General features: G+C 35.5%; 3 protein-coding genes and 1 long non-coding RNA gene across 5 annotated transcripts; 1 reads left to right on the top strand and 3 right to left on the bottom strand.

Moving 5' to 3' along the window:
• LOC118437263 lies at window positions 1-973 on the bottom strand. Its single transcript, XM_035856181.1, has 2 exons — window positions 820-973; window positions 1-554 (listed from the first exon to the last, which is right to left on the bottom strand). The coding sequence occupies exons 1-2, from the start codon at window positions 950-952 to the stop codon at window positions 1-3; spliced, it is 687 nt and encodes a 228-aa protein (XP_035712074.1). The 5' UTR covers window positions 953-973.
• On the top strand, window positions 937-5,084 carry LOC118437193. 2 transcript variants are annotated; one of them, XM_035856055.1, is made up of 6 exons: window positions 937-1,551; window positions 1,627-1,842; window positions 1,973-2,215; window positions 2,293-2,480; window positions 2,549-2,708; window positions 2,782-2,843. In XM_035856055.1, the coding sequence occupies exons 1-6, from the start codon at window positions 1,350-1,352 to the stop codon at window positions 2,823-2,825; spliced, it is 1,053 nt and encodes a 350-aa protein (XP_035711948.1). In that variant the 5' UTR covers window positions 937-1,349; the 3' UTR covers window positions 2,826-2,843. The 2 variants fall into 2 exon arrangements, with proteins under 2 accessions (XP_035711948.1, XP_035711946.1); XM_035856053.1 differs by lacking the exon at window positions 2,782-2,843 and adding an exon at window positions 2,887-5,084 and having other exon boundaries at window positions 943-1,551.
• On the bottom strand, window positions 4,338-5,929 carry LOC118437194. Its single transcript, XM_035856056.1, has 2 exons — window positions 5,610-5,929; window positions 4,338-5,535 (listed from the first exon to the last, which is right to left on the bottom strand). Exons 1-2 carry the CDS (start codon window positions 5,756-5,758, stop codon window positions 5,211-5,213), a joined length of 474 nt encoding a protein of 157 aa, XP_035711949.1. The 5' UTR covers window positions 5,759-5,929; the 3' UTR covers window positions 4,338-5,210.
• An 8,567-nt stretch (window positions 5,930-14,496) lies between these two features.
• LOC118437189 lies at window positions 14,497-17,219 on the bottom strand. Its single transcript, XR_004835931.1, has 3 exons — window positions 17,157-17,219; window positions 16,013-16,127; window positions 14,497-15,898 (listed from the first exon to the last, which is right to left on the bottom strand). It is a non-coding gene; the product is annotated as an uncharacterized LOC118437189 (long non-coding RNA).
• Window positions 17,220-19,368: the final 2,149 nt, after the last annotated feature.

Genomic DNA, 19,368 nt, shown 5'->3' with positions numbered 1-19,368 from the left:
TTACTTCAATGCAATACAGTGACAAATTCCGCGGATGTATTCGCTTCTAGGAATTTTGCCATACCGGTCAACGGCGGTTTTCAGGCGATCCCGTTGATCCATAACTGATTTTGGTGGTTTTTCGAAAATTGCTGCCACAAATTGCTCTGATTTAAACGTGGTAATGGCCTGTTCTTTCAAAAGTCCGGTGACGAGTTTTGGTAGGGTTGGATGGTGGACAGAAAGCATAGACGAAAACCCTCGATGAAAGCCCTCGCAGTAGTTGTTGGTTTTAGGAAGACCTCGTAAAACGCTCAAATAACAATTCCAAAGTGGAATCGGGAACATCGGTGTTTGCCGAGTTCCTGCCGGGTCAAAGGCGCCGATCCACGTATTTCGAAAATAACTCACGTAGTTATCCAACGTATCCTTGTTTTCCTCAAAGAAGTCACTACGAAGCAATTCTTCGAAACTAGCACTTACATCCGATGGGGGTATAAACGCAAGAGCAATGAGACTTCTGAGGTTGAGCGAGAAGGTAGCATTTGATTCAAGTTCCATCAAATCTGCATCGTCTGAGTTAAAGAACACAAAATCAACCAAAAGTGAAAGTTACCGGAAGTTCAAATGAAAGGGAAAGTGAAAAGTGAAAGCGACCGGAAGTTCAAACGAAAGTGAAAGTGAAAAGTGAAAGTGACCGGAAGTTCAAACGAAAGTGAAAGTGACCGGAAGTTCAAACGAAAGTGAAAGTGAAAAGTGAAAGTGACCGGAACTTCAAACGAAAGTGAAAGTGAAAAGTGAAAGTGAAAACGGAAGTGCAAATATAAGGGGGAGGCTTACGTTGAATGCGTCGATAGTTCGCTTGTCGAAAATGGAAGAAACACGATCGTGCCTCTGATTCTGGAAAGGAGTGAAGCCATCCATTTCGTGAAGCCACTTCGAAGTCAGACATCACAGAAACCCAGAAAGACATGAACCCAGTAAAACGGGAGTATTTGATCAGATAGGCTGTAAAAACCGGGTTTAGTAAAATATAAGTTGAATATGGAGGTAAATACAAAGTTTTACTCTTGGGTTTTACAGTAGTGAGAAATGTGTTAAATGTTCGATGTTAAACTCCAGTTTTAATGAATCAAAACGACTAAAGTAATACACTCACGGAGAAACAAATATATTACATACATTAAACTCTGAGACAGGCTCCCAATATTCTTCTCCGTATTCATACAGTAAAACGTCCGTAAAAGACTGGTAAAATACAGGGGACGCAACTCTGGTTGGCCGTTATTTTCCCTCATTTCACACTTCTTCCGCACTCATATTAGTTAACGATCCTCCATCAATATTCTCTTCATTTAACTGAATTTACAATGTTTTGCATTGTCCATTTTACGGATCCCAGTGATAACAGTGTGCAAATTGTTCCTGAAATTTGGTTGGATGCTACCAGAAAATTTTGCTACTGGCCAGCCGGACCCAAAGCAAATAAAATTGCTTCCAAGTTAATTAGTCAACTTGCTGCTCCACAAGAAAATTGGCAACTGCATCCGATTCAACTTAAACGTAGCAATGGTAAGTTTATGCTAATTTACTTCTATAACTTTTAATACATCAATTATAATTTATAATTTGTTAAATAAATTATAGTTCGAGATTTGAAGGAAGGAAAAGCCCTAGAAAAACGTGCGGAGGAGGAATCAAATCTCGAGTCGTCATCGGATCATTCTGGGGGGACATCTTCGCGAAAGAGAAAGATATTTGAAAGAAAGATAAGCATAAAAAAGAATAAGGGGAATGAGGTATCGTTAGAGGAGGAAGACAATCTGAGGTTATCGCCCGCATTACCATCAGACGAAGATGAAGGTATGGAATTTTACTTAACAACTACTTTCGTTATGTTTATTATATTATTATTTAAAAAAACACTTGTGCCTAATTGATAACACATTATAGTGCAAAGTGGTTGACATTAACTGCTAATAATTACTCACAGGACCTACAGATCACGGGTCATTTTTGGAATCAACAACCGTCACCACTCCTCCCGAATCTGTGCCAGTGAATTCACAAATATTTTCGCCTCCGGGGGAATCACAAGTTATCGAAATTTCTGTATTCCAAACTGAGGAAGACTTTATTGTGAACAATTCAGCCGACGGCGATCTGGGCCAAGAATCTGAAGAAGGAAAACTACCACCTGGGACAACTCTGCTAACTTTGTATACACGGCAGATCGGTACTAGACCTCATTTAAGTCATTTCCGTAATTAGTCAACGAGAAATTATTAACAAAAACTTAAATTTTGTATATAGCGCTCGAAAAATATCTGCTCACTACCGTCCGTGAATTAAAGGATGATATTCAAGAGCTACTTATTCGAACTAAATCGACCTCAACTAGGGTGCAACTCAATGTCCCGGTAAAATTGCCACTTGAATCTCTGACGGATATGAGAAGCTTGGAACACTGGATGGCTGATAACAATCATAAAACCAGCTTGGTACAAATATTTGATAATTATTTTAAATTGTTTTGCCAAATTTTATTAATCCACAATTGCTTATGTAGGTTGACATGTTTTCATCCTTTGGGGGCAAGACACCACAGAAAGTTGTCACTGGAATTCTGCAACGTCTATTCTCAAAAGAATTAGCGGTGCAAACAAATTACATTGGGGTTCACAATAAAATTTGCTTCAAAAGTTCTCCATTAGCTGCTGCGGTTCTAGGTTAGTTGTTAAATATTTCTTAAACATTTGCATATATGCCAGGATTTTGAATATTGGGGTTTATAATATGTAGGCATGTGTAATAATATTGCACACATGAGAATTAATTTACACTAAGCGGAAAGAAGCCATGAGTACAACTGTAATTTAGATAATAAGTTTTTTTGCTGATAACTAGACGGAGCTTTGGAAAATCCAGTTTGCCGTGCTTCCAAGACGTCAGAAATTGTTGCCTTCATTCAGACTTGGCTTCAAAATTCTCGGCCGCCGAAATCCCAACAGTCACCAGATAATAACTCATCCTAATGTCGTCATATCGATCCAAGCGCCGCAGAATCATCAAGGATGTTCAGTCCACTATTAATTCGTTAAGTAAAATAAGTCCTGAAGTTTTGGTTACTCCATTAAGAAGTGTGCCATCCTATAAATATGATTTTTCTTTGGGTAACAGCAATATTCACAGTCTAGAAAATGTAGTAAGTCCTTCAATTGAGTTGACACCATCGTCAGCTTCTTCTCAAGTTAGCCTGAAACATGCATTATCGCATTGGGCAATTTCATTTAACATATCTCATAACGCACTAGATTCTTTATTGCCAGTTTTAAATAATCATCTTCCGGACAATGAAATTCTTCCCGTATGCGCCAAAACATTATTACACACTCCGAGAAAAATAACCGTGACTTCCATTAAAGGGGGGAAATTTAGTTATTTTGGTATTAAAGATCAAATTCTTAGGGTTAGTTGTTCTAGTTTTAGAAATGAATGTAAATATCCCATTTTAAAAACATTTGTAAATTTAAATGATTCAAATGATTTATTGTCAATAACTGTAAGCACGGACGGATTCCCAGTGTGTAAGAGTAGCAATACGCAAATGTGGCCAATTTTATTTACAATTGACCAAGTCAAAAATATGTCCCCAGTACTGGCCGGTTTATTTTGCGGCGAGAGTAAGCCATGTTGTGTTAAAGAATTTTTAAAACCATTTATTGAGGAGGTTAGAGATTTAGAATTAAATGGGCTCACTGTTGATTCTGTTAAATATAGATTTCGAATAAGTGCAATTATTGCAGATGCGCCTGCGCGTAGTTTTATTAAGGGGTGCAAAGGGCATAATGGTTATCATTCTTGTGAGCGCTGTATTGACGAAGGTGAATACAATGGGCGAATTATTTATTCTGTTAAGTCTAGTACGCTTCGATCTGATGAATCATTTAGGGCGAAACTTGACATTGATCATCATGTGTACGACTCACCATTGGCGATACTTAATGTTGGATTGGTTAGTCAAGTCGTTATAGACTCAATGCATTGTTTTTATTTAGGAATTATGCGTAAACTCTTAAATATTTGGATTTCTGGGCCCATAAAAAATCGTATGCAATCTAAGAAAGTTTTCGAAATCTCGGACTATTTATGTCGTATTTCCAAACATGTTCCTTACGAATTTAACAGGAAGCCGCGCTCATTAAAAGATATTAACAGGTTCAAAGCTACAGAGTTCAGACAACTTTTATTATACACAGCTCCAATGGCCTTTCGTGGCATTCTTTCTGACGAAGCCTATATCCACTTTCTAAAGCTTCATTCAGCTGTATATATTTTATTATCTAACAACGCTCATGTGGATGAGTGGAATAATTTAGCAAAAAGTTTATTAGAAAAATTCGTTAGTGACATGAAAAATATATACGGAGCAACACAAATTGTCTATAATGTACATAGCCTGTTACATATTTCAGATGACGCAAAACTTTTCGGTAGTTTGGATAACGTTAGCGCATTCCCATTCGAAAATCATTTGCAGTTTTTAAAAAAACAAGTCAGAGGGAAAAAACTTCAGTTGGAGCAAATAGTTAAACGAGTGGAAGAAGCCCGTAATTCTGATTATTTGCAGTCAAAGTCCGCCAGATGCAAAAATTATGTACAAGGTAAAAATAAAGTAATCCGGCGATATTTTTTAGAAAAATTTAGCATTGGTACAAAGTTTGGTGATAATTGCTTTCTGGATGGGGAAATGAATATAGTTCTCGTTAAATCAATAACAATTGATGACATAGGTAAACCTAACTTCATTTGTCAAAAAATTCTTACTCGAAACACTGTGGGTATGTATCCGATTAAGAGTAGCAAATTATGTATGTATAAATTGTCGTTAAATTTATCTAATGATTTTGTACTTAATAGTAATTTGTTGTTTATGAAATGCGTTTTGTTACCGTATAGATTAGATTCTAGTTGTTACTATTGTATCCCGATGTTAAATAATTACATTAATCCTAGCCGTAATGGAGTTTTGTTAACTTAACTTGTATAGCGTAATTTTTTTTGATTATTGAAGAGATAATAAATATGTACAGATTTGAAAACAATTAATGTGTAAAATGATCGTAATTTCAGAAATAATACAGTAATATAACGTCTGTATTCATCGAATACAACACGAGCATAAAACAAGCATATAACTGACCCTCAAACCCAAGAGTAATACTTGTGTTTTACACGTTACATATTCCCGTTATTGTTACGTGCCGGTCTGCCACAATACGTAAAAAATACGTAAAAATCATACAGGGTGTAAAACAGGCATAATATGGGAAAATGTCTTTCTGGGAACTGGGGCAAGTCCCGGCTTCAGCTGCTTCAGCTGCTGAGGATTTAGCGGCTGACTTCATTTTCCAAAGAGCGTATTTACGCTGACAGACCGCATCACTCGGAGGATGATTATGTGACACGTCACCTGCTAGTTCCTCGCACGCAACGGATCTGTAGTTCCACGAAATGTGGAGCCTACCATGACACCCCTTCTTGTTTTCCGTGCACCTGTAATTATGATTTACATTTTTTTAAATTAATTACACCTAACACGTAAATTTTTTCTCAAGAATAAGACTTACCTGAATAAGTGTTTCGTGTGCGCCGTTTCACTATATATGTAGAAATGACCCTTGTAGGTCACACAGTACCGTTTTAGGGTCGCACCAGGGAACACTTTTAGTCCGGGAGTCGCTGTTTCTATTTCGGAAAGAAGGATCGGAGTCGCCATAGTCACTAAGTGGGAATCAGTGTTGGAATCAACAAGTGGGAACCGAGTCTTACCTACAACTGACCGCTAAAAAAACTGTTAGCTTTATAAGCAGAAATAACTTCCAGAATTTTCCATTCAACAAAAAGTTAAGAAGAACCCGTATTCTTAGAAAATTGTAGCTAAATTTAACAGCAGAAATAACTTACATGTTATAAGAGCGCAAACTGATTTGCCTCACCTAAGAATAAATATTGACCTAATTATAATGCAAACCATAAAAATAAACATTTGTTTACTGCGGCTCCTTTTTCGTACGGCTTCTTCTTCGCCCGGCCCCTTTTTCGCCCGGCTCTTTTTTCGCACGGCTCCTTCTTCGCCCGGCCCCTTCTTCCACGCTCCTTCTTCGCCGGCTCCTTTTTCGCCGGCTCCTTTTTCGTAGACTCCTCCGTACTCCGCGTACTCCGTACTCCGGGTACTCCGTACTCCGCGTACTCCGCGTACTCCGTACTCCGCGTACTCCGCGTACTCCGTACTCCGCGTACTCCGCGTACTCCGTACTCCAGAAAAAGTCGCGTACTCCGTCCTCCGGAGTACGCAAGTACGTACTCCGGAGCCGGAGTACTCCGACCTATGATTTTAAATATTGAGGTAAATTATAAAGAAATATCAACTTTCCCCTACGTTCCTATTTCCAAGACATAGCCCTTCCCCTGCTACATACCCCAACAGACCCACGCCTTGTCCCATCCCACACTTGCCTTACAGCCCTTTACGAATCCAATGCCCTACTGCCCTATGTAGATGGGTTAAAAGGGTGTAGGGCAATCCACTATGTAGGGCCTAAGTCGGATCAAATGATTTTCACTGCAGCTTTTCATAGATTTTTTCTTGAATCATGGTTTTAAGCTACGTTCGAAGAATACATGGAAGCTGGAAATCTACCCAGCATAGCATATGAATTGTAATAAAGATTAATCGGAAATCAGTTTCAGATCATAGTAAAATCCGCTAATACCATTTGCGAGCACTACGTTAGCAGACCAATGAACTTGATCTGATTTATATTTTCTGTAGGCCTCTCAATATACATAATTATCGATGCCCATGAAGTTAGGCTACGTGGCTTCACTTCACTATGTCTCATCTTACGAAAAATAAAGAAACCGGCCGTAAGTTTGTCTGAGCTTTGACCATATATTACATACGTGGACACCGTAATAATCAATAAAAGAATTGCTTAACGGCATTAACCGTAGTCGGAATTGGAGAAACCTTGTTCCAGTTACCAAAGACGATGCATTGCCCGCATTAGATAATACCTCTCCTCACGAATAAGGATAAAAAACCCTTTATGATTGTTGAACCCTTTGATGAACTTTTGCGTTAATACCTATATATTATATAAATTTTTGTACTAGTTAATATTTTGAAACACATTTACAAAAAATAACAAAACTAAACATGCGTCATGGCTTGCAGATCCTGTCTTGATCTTTCTTTGGTCAGTTAAAAAACTATATATGTATGTATGCGTCGGATTAAATTAACTTTTGATCAAGCGGATGCCACCATATATGTAAAGGGGTTTACGACATATACCTTCAAGCATGCAAAGAACATGGAGAAACTCTAAAACTTCAGTCCTAGATTAAGCAAGGAAATTCTATTTTGCGGTAAATAATGACCCTAAAGGGTATAAAACTTAGAAAGTTAGGTTGAGTTGTTATGAAATGTTTCCCAGCAATTTTGTAAGTAGTTTGCCATATGCAATTAATACTATGCAATGCACGTACATATTCTAATCTTAATTTTGTCTAGATTAATTAGTTCACTGATGCTATGATCAGTTTGTATTTCAGACATTTGGCATATAAAGATAAGTAAGTACACAGATAAATACAAAACCTCTGGTAAAGTTAACGTTGGTAAACGTATGTATGTATACATACATATGTATATACATATGTATATACATATGTATGTAAATGATAACTCACCATTTTCAACAGATAGAATCATTGCTAAACATAACGAATCATTTTCTAATGAAGCTCACATTTGTATTTTTTAATTAGACCCCTTTTCTGGATCAGAAATGCATACGAAACGGCCCAATGTTAAACTACAAGCCAAAATATGCAATAGATGACTATTAACCCGGCTTTACACAAATCCAAATCCAAATGCACAATATACAGCTTTTATGCAGTTTTTCTTTGAATAATGAAGCAAAAATTGAGGTAAAAATGAAGTAAAAGTAATGGATATCCAATAATCCAGTTTAGCAAAAAATGTTACCTACTTCAAGAAAAAGTAACGTGCATGAAAGATTCGATTAATTTTAACTTATGACTAAATTGCGTTTTTAATTATAATATAATTTGGGTATAACGACTGAATAGTGTTAATGGAGTGAAATTTTAAAAGGGTGAATTTAAATACAAAAAAATAAATTAATTAGATTTTCTAGTTATAAAAAGTAGTTGGGTTTTGTTGCCACTCGAAACTGGTGAACAGCAGATTGTGCACATACCGCAGTTTTCATAAAAATTGCGTAAAAAATTGAAATATGCTCTAAAATAAATTTTAAATTGTAGAAGGTAGAACTTGCAAAGTCTGACACTCTCATCACAGGCGAAACTGGATGCCTCACTAGCAACAAGCGGAAAATCGGAGCAGTCTAGTCGCGAATGAATCCTTAGTCTTAACGAAGCTTTATTCAACGGTTTGAAACCGGTCCTTCATATAATTGCTGAATTTCTAAGGTCAGTGTCTAAATTCTTTGTTTCCCATTTCTACCATAAATGATTATTGATGCAATGGCATCGTTGAGGGGCTGATCAATAAAACTATTGAAACTTGGTTGAAACATAATTCGTGCATTCCTTGTCTTACAAGGGGTTTGCAAGAATTACTATCTCCATTTGACTGGATCTCTTAATATTAAAGAAAAGGAACTGTTTTTTAAGGGATTGCTTTTTTCATTACGGGTAATGTCAAATGATTTTGGCTTTATACACATTCACAACATTTAATATTGCGAGCAGAAAATGCATTATGCAGGCGACCAATGCAGATAGGTACTTATAATCATTTGTGTACTCACAAAGTCACAAATTCCAGTTCAAATTTATGTGCATATAAACTTACAATTAAGGTCTCCCAACGTATTCTCACTGATTTAGACCAAACTGGCGTCAATCGATCACAAATTTAATTAGTATGAAATTTGCAAATGGCACTATCTGCCAATGCTCAAGTTTAGCGGAGATATTTGCATCCGAAGAGGACAAAACGCGCAGCAATTTTAGAAAGTGAAAATTTGTCAACCTTTGGGCGCATTTTCTTCTCTTGGGATGCAAATATCTCCGCTAAACTTGAGCATTGGCAGATAGTGCCATTTGCAAATTTCATGCTAATTATATTTGTGATCGATTGACGCCAGTTTGGTCTAAATCTGTGAGCATACGTTGGGAGCCCTCCATAATTAGATTAAGGCCCGATCACGTGCAGAGAAGGGAATAAAATTACCATTGTCCAAGAGAATAAAATTAAACTTGACTTCTTTCAAAAATCAAACAGTCATACGAATAATTACACTTATAATTAATGCCTAATAATTTTTCAGGAACCTACCCGTCACCCATATTAAAAACCTTAGTACTTAAAGATTTAAGCACCTAACAAGGCGGTAGTATTTTGCCAAATGAATTTTCGCATGTGGTGGAATTATGCTGAATATATTTTCAGCTAAATTCAGAGTTTTTCGGGGGGATGCAGCTTTTTGAATTTGTTACCTGATTTCAAAAACTAGACGTGTGAACATACTCTTCATCCATTTGAGTTTGAACCATGGCTAAATCTATCTCCATAAGGAACCACCGTTTTTAACATTGCTCCGTATTTAGCCACAGTTCAAACTCACATGGATGACGAGTATGTAATACCTATATATACCTATATATCTATATTTTGTCGATTTTAAGTATTTATAATAAGATTATTTATCTAATTATCGTTTTATCATTATTTATCTAAAAAGGGCGAAAGCGTTAAGGTGGGCTTATTTTTATATGCTGATCCTAAGTCAGGTGAAAAGACCGAAACTGTAGTTTTTTCACATGTTGAGATGAAGTATGGCTTTTATCTATGTTTGAAGAAATCACAGTAGCCAGAATCCTAACCAGCGAAGCACATACGTAGATTAGCTATGCGCGAAATTGACCCAGAGACAAATTGACCCGATGCAATATTGACCCAACACCATGTTGACCCAAGTCATATTGTCCCCATTCTATACAGGCAAGGAGGGTTAAACTCCATGGGCCCATTTACGCCCGCCACACCCCCAAAGACGCCAAAACCCACATAGTTGTCCCACTAAAATCATCACCCAAAATGGAGTTTTGGTCAGAGTAGGATTATTTACATTTTTGTGATCCCAGATAATTGCTCTGTAATATCCAATAGTAATCTCGACTTTTTTTGAAATTTCGAACTTTTTCAATACATTGGTCAGAAAATCTTGCTTGCTTTAAGTGAAATAACGGACATGGTAACCCTTGTTTAAACCGATTAATTTCAAATTTTAACTAAATGGCGTTTTTAATTACGACATGATTTTCGTTTAATATGGCGATAGACTGAAGTAGACCGAAGTAATAGACTGAAGTAGAAATAGACTGACCTAAAGTGCATAATTTGCTAATAGGCTTTGCTTGTCTCTCCAATATCAAATTCAGCTTTTGGACATATTACTTGTGGAACCTGTGCTGAGAAAGTGAGCTGGTGTGGGGTCTCCCGTCCCCCGGCGTGTACATATAATTCAGCCCTAGCAGAGAGACTGTCACGCCAGGTATTGTTTAGATGGTCATGACCATAAATACTTTCTGTAGTTCATGTTAACATTTAAAAAAAGTTCAGGTAGAGTTCAGAAAGGAATCCTCCTCTGCTGACCACGTTCTCGGCTGCGACGAACTTATTTGGGCTGCACAGTCCAAACCTTACATTGAAAACTGCGAATATCGGGAACCTAAACATGCATTCCGATTTTATTACAATATGTCAATATGCAGCTCATACAGTAAAATGCAACTTATGAGAATTTCGGACTTTATTATCATATCTATTTCAATTTTTGCACTGATACTGTGATAAATTTGTACGTCGTTCTTTCCCACTTTTGTAAATTTACGGACATTCAATAAATCTATTAAGAAATTATGAAAGTAAGCATCAGCTAAAGAAAACTAGGTTGGAAGTTGTCTGCTTTTTTAACAGGATTACCTTCTCGTAATGGAGGCAGGTTGAGATTTACCAATCGGCTAATAACAGTGCTACTGACAAATGCACGCTAAGCTACTCGTTTAAGATATTTGAATCTTAAATACTCGTGGTCAGTATCTAGAATACTGAGAAGGTTCCCTTAAGAAATGAACGCGCGGAAATATTGAAGAGCTATGGAAAACGGGCTGAACTTTTCAGTCAAAATTTTACGAAAGATGACATCTGTTCCTTGTCCCCAAGTATGGGAAAGATAGTTATCTAGTTTAAACCTCTGACCTTAGTGAAAGATAATATCATAAAAATATTTTTTAAAATAGGAAATGGATGAAAAAAGTTGTGGACAATCATGCACGATATACCTTTGTTATTGACTAACAAAATGCCGCATACCAATCAATTGCAATCGCAATTGTACCTTCTCTCATTTGCGTGGGTTTCGCGACATACACCATTCTTGATGCTAAACAATTATAGACTTTATTAATGGCTTTAACCGTACCGTGGTGTATTGCCGGACTTTGTTTAGATTTCCGAAAATGTCCCTACAGAGATCATGTTTACAACGCGTAACGCGTAACACCTTACTTCACAGATAAAATTGAAACTTCAAACCGATTAAGATTGTCGACCTTCCCCAATTCTTGGGCGAATTCAAATTATTAAATTTTTGTACATGTTAATTTTTTGAAATACCATTACAAAAAAATAACTAAAATAAAAATGTCAGGGTGGGCAGATCCGGTCTATTGATAACTGACCCGTTAAAATTTCGTTTATCTCAATTCACTTTATCCTTTCTTACCCATAGATCGGATATTTTGCGTACTCCAGCCTCCGGCTGGCCACGTGTACTCCGGCCTCCAGAAAAGGCTGCGTACTCCAAGCCCGGAGTACTCCGATCTATGTTCTTACCTATTAAATTTCTTATCCCGAGTGGAACGAGAAACGATGTGTGGAAAGAGGAGGCAGAAATTCCGTGTGCATTTTAAGTCAAATTTGGATTTTAGGAATCACTTGAGCTTAAATGCCGCATAGCCTAAACGACACTTTTTATGGGAGAAACGTCTTTTTAATCGTCAACAATTTCCCATTTTTTTCAAAAGACCGAAATAGTCTATCTATATATTTATCTAGTTTAATTTCGAGCAGCCAAATATGAAGATAATATATTCAAAGTAAAGGTGATGGAACCTAACCAAGGACAAAGCGGGATTGCAAAATTGTCAAAAATTAAAAGGATTGAAAAACTCATGTAAAATAGAAAGATTTTGATATACAAAATTCGTTGTAAAACGATCAAATTAATTTTTGTCTACTACTTATGCCAAATTAGTCTCAAATTTTCCCAAACTGTCCGCAAGTTACTAATCTGGCATGGTGATGTCGTCGTTGCACATATCAAATGCGCAGATCAATTGGCGAATAACCAGGGAACTACATACGAAACCTAATTTTGCAAAGCGAAACGTTCGCGGGATAATCAGAAAGAATTACATCCGTACTAAAACATATTGTTAGGAATATGTATGCCTACGTAGTTATGTATATGTAATTAGTTATGAATCTGTACTCACTCCAGCTTTAACTCTCTACTAATAAATACTCTCCTCTGTCTCCTCTCACTGTGTACCACTTATTTATGTATAATCATATATACATAACATTGGTGGACCGTCGAGTACTTTCTTTCGCTCCTCCCACTCACAATGGATTTTAAAATTTTCAAAATTCTTCGTCAGACATATTACCTACCAAATTTGCGACGACGACGACTAAGCAGCTTGACCACCGCCCCTTAGAGCTTGTCATTTTGCTTCCGATAGGGAAACTTCCCAAATTTCTGTTCCCAAAATCTTGTGCAAAATGTGTGACTTCCCTATGAAACTTTCGTCTTTTTTGTGAATTTTCATCTGGTCTGTAAATTGGATTATCCTCCCGGATGCTATCGGGTCTGTAAATTGGTTCTAAACCACCCTGAAAATCTGCCTCCATTCTTCAAATTTCCAAATCTCCAGTCCAAAATTTACATTTCATAATTCGACCAAATATGCAAAATTCAAAATTCCGTTATTTGTTTTAAACACGTCAAAAAATATATGCAAAATTGTCCTTCAAAATTGTTAAAAAATCGTAAAAAAATTGTAAAAAAATCCGTTTAATTTTTGCAAAATTATCATCACAATTCTGTCAAAATTTCTGAAAATTTCTGCAAAATATTTGCAGAAAAAAATCATTTTCATGCATTTCGTCTCGAAAACCGCCCCCATTCTTTATTCACTTTTTTGTTGCAAAAACGTAATCTGATTCATTCTGTCTCAAAATTCTGCTGAACTTTGATGCTCGATTTGCGTTGTCACTACTTTCCCAGGCTCGGAATGAAATCTAACGCCGAGATTAATGTTTGTAATGAGCAACGTCTACATAATATTTGCATGGTTAAGTATGGAAATCCAGATTGTATATAGTTCCCCTTTTTTAACCAGTCACGGTTATGGGTCACCCACATAAAACCCTGAGTCTTCGAGTTGTACGGTTACGGGTCAGCGTCTCAAATCTCTCACAAGTGTGCGTATTCCACTTGTAACTTCGCTACGAAAGTCCACATTGTATATAGTTCCCTGATTTAAAGAGTTGCGTTTATGGGTCACCCACATAAAACCCTGAGTCTTCAAGTTGTATGGTTACGGGTCAGCGTCTCAAGTCTCACACAAGTGTGCGTATTCCACTTGTAACTTTAAAGTCCAAATTGTATATAGTTCCCTTATTTCAAGAGTTGCGGTTATGGGTCACCCACACAAAACCCTGCGTCTTCGAGTTGTCCGGTTATGGGTCACCCACACAAAACCCTCACCAGTCTGCGTATTTATGTATCTCCGATATCCCGATGGACCACATACCAAGACCACAATAATTTATTTCTCTTTGTTCATCGTTTTGTCCAAATCTGCAAGTTTTATATAAGTCAGCCACCACCACGCCTGAGATGATACAATTCTACCACCGATTGCGAGCCATACCATCTTCTCAAGTTCCAGCCCGTCATAATTACGACCTCATTAGTTATGTGTATTAAATTGTTCAATGTTATTCATGCAAAATATTCGTTCATGTTTGTTTTCCGGAGTCATTTCATATTTCGTTTTTCCATGAATTTTACCTATGTATTTCTCAAACCACCAAAATTTCTAATTCAAATTGTTAGTTTGCAGACCTACACACCTTTCAGACTATTTTTCAGGAGAAAAATTTTTTCGTGAGAGGGTAGTGTTAGGTATATGTATGCCTACGTAGTTATGTATATGTAATTAGTTATGAATCTGTACTCACTCCAGCTTTAACTCTCTACTAATAAATACTCTCCTCTGTCTCCTCTCACTGTGTACCACTTATTTATGTGTAATCATATATACATAACAATATGAAAACCAGTTATATGTTTATTGCTTTGGTAATTCAATCACAATTGCCCAAACTACTATTCAGTACCAACTATTTTGCCAAATACTTTAGTACCTTTAGCAAAATTAATTTAATCTGTCTTATATTTTCCATGGCTGTCGCGATATTTACCTTTATCGATGCCATTTACCATTATCGATTTACTTTAATAGCGGTGTAGTGGAGGAATCTTGGAATGATATCGTGGAATGAACGGGCCTTGCGAATAGCACCATATTTTAGAGATAACGATTGAAACCTATAACCGTTTATAATTGTTGAAATTATTGAAATTTGTGTAGACATTAATTTTGTTAAATACATTGCCACAAAAACATAACTAAATTAAACATATGTCCGAGTAAACAACTATTTACATAAAACTGACCCGTTAATATCTTGGAAATGCTAGTTTTGATGCAGTTTTAGTTCAAGATCGGAAGCAACTTATCAACTAAAAGCGAAGTATGTCTATTTTGCACCTCAATTTATCTTTTCCCACTTAAGATAAACTTGTCCTGAGTGAAATAAAAACTTCGCTGCTTAAAGAGGCAGACATTCCGTGCGAATTTTAAATTTTTCATTTAAAGTTAATTTTTTGAAATACATTTACAAAAAATTAAAAAAATAAGCCTATACCAAGATATGCAGATCCTGCCAATTTATTTGTAACCCGCTAATAAATACCTTGGGAAAGCTTATTCTTGTGGCGGTGTGACGGAAGATCTGAGATTTGCAGGTAATCCTTGGGAAAGTTGCGGGGAAAATGTTAAATCAATTTTTGCACAAATTTGCCTATTCTGCGTTAAAAAACTTGAATACACATTTGTAAGTGTAAATCACCCAGGGGCCATCCATATATTATGTCATCAAAAATTCTAGAGTTTGACACCAACCCACCCGACGTGTACATACATACATATATTAAGGGATAGGGAATTTTAGCCTGGGAAAGATAGGGAGACCTAAACCACCAAGGTAATATATGGACGTTCCCTCACGCCTAAAGCTAACCGACACTATTCTGCCTTCTACTAAACTGGAATAAGATATTTAATTATGTATGTAAGCATTGCAAACTGCATAATGCTGCCTGACGCAGAAAAACTCGCTAAATATAATGTGCATTTTTTAAAATTTGCTTTGTCACTTTGAATTTGAATTAAGTTGTGTACTGTGAACTGTTAAGCGCTGCGACTTAATAAACTAATTTTAAATTAATTAATCAATTAAATACTAGACTAAATATGTACACTAAATAAATACTAGTACAGCAAATTTCGATCTATTGACTATTTATCAGGGTAAAAAAACACGCAAAACGTCTTAGCTTGTTCCCCGCATGATGATGATCCTCCGACAACACTCAATTTTTTAGAGTTCTGCTTTGAGTTCTCTTCCACATGGGGACGAGGGGAGACCATTTAGGAAATTCTAAATAATGGAGAATTTTTACTTAAAAATCGAAATTAAGAAATATGTATAATTATGAAATAATTCTTATAAATATGTAGATACGTTATACGATTAATTTATGTACATTCTTACCTAAAAGTCGACCATCCTAAATATCTGGCGACAGGTCCAGTGTGGAGTGGCAAGTGGATATGACAGTAGATTTCCGGATGCAAATTATCCCTAGTTTGATTGGAGAAGTCAGTCCCTGAAATAAAAGTATCATTACTTTTCTGGAAATGTTTAATTTTACAAGTTAAATAGAGTTATGTACATAATCATAAGTATAATTTTAATACACGCGTATTTATTTATTAATAATTGATACATTTTAAGTTACGATTAAAATAGTAGTACTCGAAATTTTGAAATTCCCATTCAACATTTAACTAAATGTTCCCATGTGCAAGGACTTTATGACATGTGCACATATGTATGCATATCAGGGTATTCCGACCTGGGTTTTAATGGGTTGGGTTTTATTGGGTTTTATTGGGTTTTAATGGGTTGTAAATGAATAAAACCCACTGGGTTTTACCATGTTAGGTGGGTTTTATTTGGGTTTTAATGGGTTTTATTGGGTTTTAATCGAGTTTTACCTTAAAACTATATTCTAAAAGTTAAATACATCTCCTATACGTTAGAAGACGTTATCTCAATTCATTCTAAAGCAGTTTATTTCATTACTATTCTAATATATGAAATTCGGAACAAATCAACAATTGACTCCATCCTTTAGCATCACATATTTCAAGTGTTATAAAACAAAAATAATTTCCGAATAGATACAACTTCCGAATTATTTTTGTTAAATTATTACTTAAAACCCAATAAAACCCAATAAAACCCAATAAAACCCATTAAAACCCAAATAAAACCCAATTAACATGGTAAAACCCATTAAAACCCATGGGTTTTATTATTTTTGATTAAAACCCTGGGTTTTTCCGAACCCTGAAATTTTTTATATGCATTGCATATAAAAAATTTCATAACTAATACAACCAAAATCCAAAATATTAAAACAATTTGTTTGAAAATGAGTGACTTGCAGAATAAATGCAAATTTAGAGGAGAATGTAAAATACATGGAAATGCGAAATACGAATTTGGTATGCACACGTTTTGAAGTCTAAATTCTTACAAAACTCACCCGTGCGTGAAACTTTAATCAGTTCAAATTATTTAACTTTCTAAATTTTACTGGAATTAATTCATTCCGATATCACATAATTACCTGGAAATTATGGAACTCGGTATGACTGCAAAGTCCATGGTGGCCCAATTTTGAGGTAGCCATTGTTCCGTATATAAACCTGCCAGAACAAACATTATTTTTTATCCAATTCAATACTGACAGCATTACATAATCAGAAACGAAAGAAATATCATTGCACACAAAATAAAAGAATTTAAAATTATCCATATTGCAATTCACTCCCAAGAAATGAGTGAAATTTTCAGACCAAAATTACGCTAATTAAGACAAGAATTCGGCCAAAATTACATAACGTAACCTGTAATCTATGTATGTATGTATGTAAAATTAATTTGAAGAGCTTCAAATTAATTTCAATTTACATATTTAGCTCCATCCTTTAATTTCAAATGTATGTAGGTCTATGAAGGAAATTAAGTCAGGGAATTTAGTATCTACTAAGGATCAATTGGTCGATTAGTTGACTTTGAATGAGTCAAGTAAAAATTGCAAAATATTTTGAAATAGTTATACTCACCCTGAAATGTTTTCGTACAAGTTATTAATTATTTTTCACACTTTATGAAATAATTCAGGAACCAGTAGCAGTCACCATGCTCACTCGGTGACGAATGAGACGCGTCTGATCTAAATAGCTTGGGTGGATAAGATTTTCGTCATGCATACTTACTTATGAGTCATCAGGGACGGATTAGATTGCGATACTGGAATGAAGAAGACCTTTGCACGGCTGGAACTGTTTCCCATCAGAGTGAAATATGTAATGTGCATGTATAACGTCATCAGAAAAACACCGATTTTTAACCCATTCTTCTTCAATGGTGCTTATTTTAAATTTAACACGGGCATAAAATGCGATACAAAAAACCACTTAACCACCTTTTTGATGACGTAATATATGCACGTTGCCAGACGATATTTCTAATCTACGCTGAATACATATTTAAGCCACGCAGTTGAGTATTGTTGTGTGGATAAGATTATGAAAATAGATTATTAAGTAGGAAATGCTTCCTAAATAAATACTTATGAACATATGTATATAGATATTAATCATGGTCTTCTTAATCCTAAATTTTATTGAGTTTGGTCATGCTTTAAACTTAAATGAGGACAGGGTCAAAGTCACTGTATCCAACGAAAAAATAATCCACAGTTCAACCTTTCTTAAACACATAGATAAGTGAATATGGGAATATGTCATTACCAGAGGAGAGTGAAAATTTAATGTTTTAGACATCACAAGTATGAGTCATGACAAAAATTGTAAAAAATGAACACATTTCTAATCATTTTTCTGCTGTGGTAATTTATTTTTAAATTCTGGACGAATAATTTGTAATGAGTAATAATGACTAATATTTAGAATGGGGGTTAGTTTCTTACATATGTAGTAAATTTTCGATGAGTTTCATTTTTTATGAAGGCTTCGTAAACCTGAAATGTATGTACTCTATCAAAAAATTGTCAATGTTTGGATTGTCCAGATCTACAGATTTAAAAATTTGCAATGCATTGCAAATGTTTAAATCTCTGGATCTGGCCATTGCAATGGCCAGATCCACAGATTTGTACTACAGCGTGCAAGAAGGTCCTAGGACGGATAAATCATAAATAATTTGTTGAGTTCTAAAGAAGGAAATCTCAAATTAAGCCAATTTTCAAATGCGGTGTCGTCATACATATTTTTCAAGTCCACGCGTGAAAATTATATATTTTCAGGTATATTTACTGACGTGCATGTACATACATATGTACAGATGTACATATTTACATATATATACCTATGTACGTACATATGTACATACATATTTCGCTCAGCAGCACAAAGCGCAAAGAAATATGACGATATTCAAATTTTATGTAGGAATTGAGGTGCATAAATTTAGTCCTGTTTCACTTTTACTCAGGATCCACAGTATTTCGTTGAAATACCATTTGATTCATAATTTTAAGCACATTTTTTCTGTCTGTCCTAAATAACTACATATGTACATACGTATAGATTTAGACATATTTAATTCTGGATGTTTAATACTTAAATAATTGATAACCAACAGAATAAAACATACAGCAAATGCAAATTTAAGTTAGGAGTAAATATGTGTGTGTGTTTGTAGGTACATATGTATGCATTTACATACATACTTACGTGTATTCATAAAAATGTTAACTACAGCTAATATCTTGTACTTCCTGTCCGTATAAACTATACGTACTTACAATGCGA

Source organism: Folsomia candida, unplaced genomic scaffold, assembly GCF_002217175.1.
Source record: "Folsomia candida strain VU population unplaced genomic scaffold, ASM221717v1 Fcan01_Sc012, whole genome shotgun sequence".
In the NCBI taxonomy this organism is placed as follows: domain Eukaryota; kingdom Metazoa; phylum Arthropoda; class Collembola; order Entomobryomorpha; family Isotomidae; genus Folsomia; species Folsomia candida.
Note: the sequence above shows the minus strand (reverse complement) of the source record. Positions and strands in the feature narration are given on the sequence as shown.

Bases quoted from the DNA above. Each gene is read 5' to 3' on its own strand.
- LOC118437193 (XM_035856053.1), top strand. From the start codon at position 1,350: ATGTTTTGCATTGTCCATTTTACGGATCCCAGTGATAACAGTGTGCAA. The intron at 1,843-1,972 runs GTATGGAATTTT...AATTACTCACAG, and splicing joins ACCATCAGACGAAGATGAAG to GACCTACAGATCACGGGTCA. The intron at 2,481-2,548 runs GTACAAATATTT...TTGCTTATGTAG, and splicing joins ACAATCATAAAACCAGCTTG to GTTGACATGTTTTCATCCTT.
- LOC118437263 (XM_035856181.1), bottom strand. From the start codon at position 952: ATGTCTTTCTGGGTTTCTGTGATGTCTGACTTCGAAGTGGCTTCACGA. The intron at 555-819 runs GTAAGCCTCCCC...TCTTTAACTCAG, and splicing joins GAACTATCGACGCATTCAAC to ACGATGCAGATTTGATGGAA.
- LOC118437194 (XM_035856056.1), bottom strand. From the start codon at position 5,758: ATGGCGACTCCGATCCTTCTTTCCGAAATAGAAACAGCGACTCCCGGA. The intron at 5,536-5,609 runs GTAAGTCTTATT...TCATAATTACAG, and splicing joins CACACGAAACACTTATTCAG to GTGCACGGAAAACAAGAAGG.